Consider the following 6,880-nt stretch of genomic DNA (forward strand, 5'->3'; position numbering starts at 1 on the left):
TGCACACCTGTGTGTGTGTGCCCTGCCCTCGCACAATGCCCTTGTCCCATTCAGTGATGCTGTTATGCGTTTAGGTAAGCTGCAGTGTGTGGTGAAAAGTTCTCATTCTTTGGTTGCAGAAGTGCCTCCAGGGAAGGCCGTGCTAAATTCTTAGTTGTGCTGGAACCCCACAGGCATCCCAGGGGTGGCTGTTGTCGTTACTGACTTCACTGAAAAGACCGTTCAGTTTAATATCTTGTTTGTCTGAAAGTTATCTTAATGCTTTCTGTTTAGGTCCTGAGAAACAGAAAGAGGCCCTGGAAACAGGAAAATATCTGCAGACACTGCCCCCTCTGCTAATGAAAATCATGAAGGACAAAGCACGTGGTAGGTGTATTTCCGTCTGTTCCCTGAAAGGCTTGTGAAACTGAATTTCTAGAAATACATGTGGAGAAACTGCACCATCTTCCTGATGAGAAGCAGTTACTTACAGTCCCACTCCCTTACCTCCTTTCTAAAGAGACAGGTGGAGCACCTATGCGCTGGCTTGCATTTTGGAACGGCAGAGTTCGCACACTGACTGTCCCCCTGAGAGTAATAGAGGCCATGCACACAACAACTGTCACTCCAGGTAAGGGCCGCTCATAGAGCTCCGTGGCCGTGGTTAGAGGTTGCTCCCCTCCGACTGCAGCCAGTTCCCAGGGACTTAGGAACTTTGTCCTTTTGGGAACTAGGCCACCAGAACCACATTCAGCAGATAAGGAGAGGAAACAGGACCCTCCATAGTACCTCCTGTGCACAGACCCTGCATTCCAGAGCTTGCTGTGCTTCCCCTGAGCCACCAGGCACAACAGCAGCCCGGAGCGGGATCCTTCCTGTGGTTGTTCTTGTCCATGTCACTCAAAGCAGCAGCTGGTGAAACAGATCCACATTGTTTTTCCAGGTGCGGATGGTGAGGAACACGCAAATGCCGCAGACAATAATTTTATCAAGAAGTACTGCCTGGGATTTGGTGTGGCTATCTTCGTTACCATGCTGATGGCAATGTTTTCGTGCTATCGTCTTGTCCAACAACGGAGGCAGATAAACCAGTGAGTTCTTGTTCACCCCCAACCCCATCCTGCCCCCTCTCTTTACTATAGGGATCCTGTGAGCAAGGAGGCATTTCTAGTTAAAGCAGCATAGAGAAGCCAGTTAGTTGTTGCCTAACACTGTCTGAGATTGACACTGTCAGACATTTAACTGGCCTCGCCATTCCTGCTGCATGTTCTTACTGCTGGGCCTGAGACAGGCCCGGAGCTGAGAGTGACTCTATCATGCACTGTGAGGAAGGAGAGCAGGGGGTTCTCCTGTGCCCTCAGCACGTTTCTCTCCCTGCAGGCGCCTTGCTGAAGATGCTGCAGTCCAGCATATTGCCCGCAGCAACCTCACGCTTGGACAAACAGCTTCCTCGCCTCAGTGCGCCGGACAGAAAAGACGTGGCACAAACAACCGGTGCCTGTGCAGTGACAATCTGCCCACCAGCTGCAGAGCACCACCAGAGCGGCCCCTGCCAGGCCTGACGGCTGTCGGGCTCAGCTGCCCCCAGTGCAGCCCCCGTAGCCCACCAGCCCAGGCTCCGTGGCCCCTGGGAAGTACATCAGGCCCAGTGGCCCCTATCCACCTTGGGCATCAACACCTCTTTCAGGGGACAGGAGGGACCCACCTGGTTTGGAAGCTTGCAGTCATCGGCTGGCACCCAAACAGCAGCACCCTGGCATCAACACCACCCTCCCGTCCCCCACCACCATTCTTCAGGGGTTGGCAGTGGCTCCCTCAAAGTGTCACACGCAGGCAGCCACTGCCTCAGGGAAGCTTGAGAGGCCTGTCAGCCTCCAGCACCATCTCTGCCCTCACCCTCCCCTCCACCATCCATCAGGGGATGGAAGCGACCCCAGCAGAGTATAGACCTGGGGACATCATCCAACAGACGGACGACCATTGCCTGGGGGAAGCCAACTGGCCCAGCAGCCCCTTGTCCCCCCCAGGAACTGTCACCAACTTTCCTTCACCATCCTTCAGGAGGTTGGAGCAGCCCCCACAGGGTGGCAGTTTGAGGGCATCATCCGACACCCAGAAAACTACAGCCAGGGGAAAGCATACCAGGCCCCACAGCTCCCAGCCCCCCACAGCACCAACTCTGCCCTCCCGCTCCTCTCCTCCATCCTTCAGGATGTGGGAGTGCCCCCCCCCACAGGGTCGGCATGGGGGCAACACCTGTAAAACCTCTGCCTGGAAAAAGTATGACAGGCCCAGCAGCCCCAAGATCCCCCCAGCACCACCTCTCTCTTCATGCTCCTCTCCACCATTGGTCAGGGGGTGGGAGCATCATCACTGGTCAACACAACAGGGGGTTCTTTCTTTAACATCCTTATTACACCTTCTGAACTGAGTATACCTTTTCTACAAAAATTCTCAGCACCACAGATGATCATATTCAAAACATCTATAACTATATGGAATATAGATATTGTGAATTAATTCAATAAAGTTCAACAACAAAACAAAATAACCAAGAAGCTGCTTCCTTCAAAAGGCAGAGTATTCTGACGAGGAGAAAACAGCAATACTAACATCACGTCACAGCGTTGCCATCAGGGCTCAAGCTAAGGCAGCCAGCTGACCAGGGCAGAACTTGTGTTAGATGCTGCTCAGTGACAACACCCAGAATGAAGTAGCAAGGATGTGAAGTGTAGGAGACTACTTGCGCTTATCACATTGTCTGCTGTAACAGCACTACTCAAAGATTTCTAATCGGGCCAAGATCTTTGTGAAGCAGCAGTTTGTTCATTACTGCCATCATGGCCGCACACCCCTACTGACTGTTGGGCAGGGCTGCAGTGGAGAACGCCCTCCACACGCAGTCCTGGGCAGGCAAGGGCTGTCGGTGCACAGTGCCACACGCTCCTTGCCATCTGCACACATGTGGGCTGGCTTTGCACTGCCAGGCACATCGTCTCGCCTGGGCACTGCAGGTCCTCGCTTGGTGGTATGCAGAGACAGCGGGGCCAGCAGATGAAGTTATCTGTGTTGTGTGCAATACTTGCATGACTTGGGAGCTGACAATCCTTGTGGTTCTCTGTCCTGCTCCAATTTATAGGAAGGAGAGGAGGTCCATACGTGTATGCCTGAGCATGGTTCAAATGTTGGAGGACGGACGCTATTACGATTTAGGGTGATTAGGAAGGGAAGGCGGGCAATAGAAAAGACAGGAAAAAGAATCAAGGAGTCTTTATAGGAAGCAAGAGGGAGAGAGAGTCACCACCATGGATCTGACGTGTTTAGTAGTTCAGTCATTGATCTTCAGTAGTGGTGGGTCATCAGGAGTTGTTGTTCCGCTGACAATGACTGTGACCACGGCAACAGTTTCCAATGATAGTATAAACTTACAAATAAGTCCAACGTGGTTCAGTCAGCTCTCCTTGGTGTGACAGCTCAAATCCAAAATGGTTGAGTCAGCTCTCCTTGGAATGGCAGCTTCTGGCTCTGGGATCTCATCTGGACCTTGCCAGCAGACAAGAGGGAGCAGGGACGCCCACCTGCTTCTTGTTCTTCACCGGACACGATGGTATCATTCCCCAGTTTTCCCATACCAAGCTGGAGCCAGATCTTCTGCCAGTAAACACTTCTGAGCACCCTCTTCTGGAGGTGAACAGCTCTGGAGGAAGGTGCTTTCAAATGTCCACAAAGTGATGTTGATTGTCACACAGTAGCACCCATCACTTGCCTCCTCCATAAATCAGTTACAGTCTTGTTGGTGAACCTGAAGACAAAAGGTCAGCGCGCTAGGACAAGCAGCCACACACCAGTATCACAGAGTCACAGAATGACCCAGGTTGGAAGGGACCTCATGGATCATGAAGAACAAACCCCCCTGCCTGGCAGGGCCACCAAACATACACCTTTACTAGATCAGGTTGCCCAGGGCCCTGTCCAACCTGGCCCTGAACACCCCCAAGGACGGGGCATCCACAACCTCCCTGGGCAGCCCGTTCCAGGGCCTAACCACTCTCCTAGTAAACAACTTTCCCCCTAACATCCAACCTAAATCTTCCCTCTTTCAACTTAAATCAGTTTCCCCTTGTCCCGCTATTACCAGCCCCCTCCTCATCCTATGTGGAACACCAGTGCCAGCAGTGCGGCCGCCATTTTAGAACCCTCTCCACGTCACCTTGGTCACCGCTGCCGCGCGCAACGCACTCGCCTCTGACAGCTGTGGCAGTTAGCAGCCATGTCGGCAGCTAAGAGGGCTAGGGTAGAAGTTTTCCCTGTTTCAGGCGGGAGGATGGAGCTGGGGGCCCTAGGAGTGAGAAGGAGGAGGGGGCCCTCCATGACCACCAGGCAGAGGAGCCCCCCTGCAAAGGGGCACATGTGGGTCAGATCTATGAGGCAGGGGCTGAGGTGGGTCATATCTATGGGGCAGGAGCTGCTGTGGGGCTGATGTGTGTCACATCTACGGAACAGGTGCTGCTGTGGGGCTTATGTGGGTCAGATCTATAGGGAAGGAGCTGCTGTGGGGCAGGTGTGTGTCATATCTATGGGGCAGGAGCTGCTGTGGGGCTGGTGTGGGTCAGATCTATGGGGCAGGAGGAGCTGTGGGGGTGCTGTGGGTCAGATCTATGGGGCAGGATCTGCTCTGGGGCACATGTGAGTGAGATCTATGGGGCAGGAGCTGCTGTAGTGCAGATGTGGGTCAGATCTATGGGGCAGGAGCTGCTGTGGGGCAGATCTATGGGACAGGAGGTGCTGTGGTGCACATGTGGGTCAGATCTATGGGGCAGGAGCTGCTGTGCGGCTGATGTGGGTAAGGTCTATGGGGCAGGACCTGCTCTGGGGCACATGTTGGTCAGATCTATGGGGCAGGAGCTGCTGTGGGTCAGATGTACTGGGCAGGAGCTGCTGTGGGGCTGATGTGGGTCAGATCTATGGGGCAGGAGCTCCTGTGGGGCACATGTATATCAGATCGTTGGGGCAGGAGCAGTTGTGGGGATGATGTGTGTCAGATCTACGGAACAGGTGCTGCTGTGGGTCTTATGTGGGTCAGATCTATAGGGAAGGAGCTGCTGTGGAGCTGATGTTGGTTACATCTATGGGGCAGGAGCTGCTGTGGGGGCTATGTGGGTCAGATCTGTGGGACAGGAGCTGCTGTGTGGCTCATGTGGTTGAGATCTATGGGGCAGGAGCTTCTGTGGGGAAGACGTGGGTCAGATCTATGGAGCAGGAGCTGCTGTGGGGGTGCTGTGTGTCATATCTATGCGGCAGGAGCTACTGTAGTGCAGATGTGGGTCAGATCTATGGGGCAGGAGCTGCTGTGGGGTAGTTGTGGGTCAGATCTATCGGGCAGTATCTGCTCTGGGGCACATGTTGGTCAGATCTATGGGGCAGGAGCTGCTGTGGGTCAGATCTACTGGGCAGGAGTTGCTGTGGGGCACATGTATATCAGATCTTTGGGGCAGGAGCAGTTGTGGGGATGATGTTTGTCAGATCTACGGAACAGGTGCTGCTGTGGGTTTATGTGGGTCAGATCTATAGGGAAGGAGCTGCTGTGGAGCTGCTGTTGGTCAGATCTGTGGGACAGGAGCTGCTGTGGGGCCTATGTGGGTCAGATCTATGGGGCAGGAGCTGCTGTGGAGGTGCTGTGTGTCAGATCTATGGGGAAGGAGCTGCTTTGGGGTAGATGTGGGTCAGATCTATGGGACTGGAGATGCTATGGCGCTGATGTTGGTAAGATATATGGGGCAGGAGCTGCAGTGGGGTAGATGTGGGTCTGATCTATGGGGCAGGAGCTGTTGTGGGTCCGATGTGGGTCATATCTATGGGGCGGGAGATGTTGTGGGTCCGATGTGGGTCAGATCTATGGGTCAGGAGCTGCTGTGGGGCTGATATGGGTCAGATATATGGGGCAGGAGCTGATATGGGGCAGATGTGGGTCAGATCTTTGGGGCAGGAGCTGCAGTGGGGCAGATGTGAGTCAGATCAATGGGGCAGGAGCTGCTGTGGGTCAGATGTATGGGGCAGGAGCTGCTGTGGGGCTGGTGTTGGTCAGATCAGTGGGGCGGGAGCTGCTGTGTTGCTGCTGAGGGTCAGATCTATGGGGCAGGAGCTGCTGTGGGGCCTATGTGGTTGAGATCTATGGGGCAGGCGTTGCTGTGGTGCTGATATGGGTCAGATATATGGGGCAGGAGCTGCTATGGGGCAGATGTGGGTCAGATCTATGGGGCAGGAGCTGCAGTGGGGATGATGAGGGTCAGATCTATGGGGCAGGAGCTGCTGTGTGGCTGATGTGGATCAGATCTATGGGGCAGGAGCTGCTGTGAGGCACATGTGGGTCAGATCTATGGGGCAGGAGCTGCTGTGTGGCTGATGTGGGTCAGATCTATGGGGCAGGAGCTGCTGTGGGGCACATATGGGTCAGATCTATGGGGCAGGAGCTGCTTTGGGGCAGATGTGGGTCAGATCTATGGGGTAGGTACTGCTGTGGAGCTGATGTTGGTAAGATCTATGGGGCAGGAGCTGCTGTGGGGTATATGTGGGTCATATCTGTGGGGCAGGTGCTGCTGTGTTGCTGCTGAGGGTCAGATCTATGGGGCAGAAGATGCTGTGGGGTAGATCTATGGGGCAGGAGCTGTTGTGAGTCTGATGAAGGACTGATCTTTAAGGCAGGAGCTGCAGTGGGGTGCATGTGGGTCAGATCTATGGGGCAGGAGCCGCTGTGGGTCAGATCTACTGGGCTGGAGCTTCTGTGGGGCTGATGTGGGTCAGATCTATGGGGCAGGAGTTGCTGTGGGGCACATGTATATCAGATCTTTGGGGCAGGAGCAGTTGTGGGGATGATGTGTGTCAGAACTACGGAACAGGTGCT

At 54.4% G+C, this 6,880-nt stretch overlaps 1 protein-coding gene across 1 annotated transcript; it reads left to right on the forward strand.

The window, feature by feature from the left end:
* The first annotated feature begins 751 nt into the window (after positions 1-751).
* Positions 752-2,479, forward strand: LOC146760917 (uncharacterized). Its single transcript, XM_085547725.1, has 2 exons — positions 752-1,070; positions 1,360-2,479. The coding sequence occupies exons 1-2, from the start codon at positions 1,012-1,014 to the stop codon at positions 2,408-2,410; spliced, it is 1,110 nt and encodes a 369-aa protein (XP_085403851.1). The 5' UTR covers positions 752-1,011; the 3' UTR covers positions 2,411-2,479.
* Positions 2,480-6,880: the final 4,401 nt, after the last annotated feature.

The sequence above is a fragment of the Coturnix japonica genome, chromosome 4 (genome assembly GCF_054131305.1).
Source record: "Coturnix japonica strain WE chromosome 4, WE-NBRP24, whole genome shotgun sequence".
In the NCBI taxonomy this organism is placed as follows: Eukaryota; Metazoa; Chordata; class Aves; order Galliformes; family Phasianidae; genus Coturnix; species Coturnix japonica.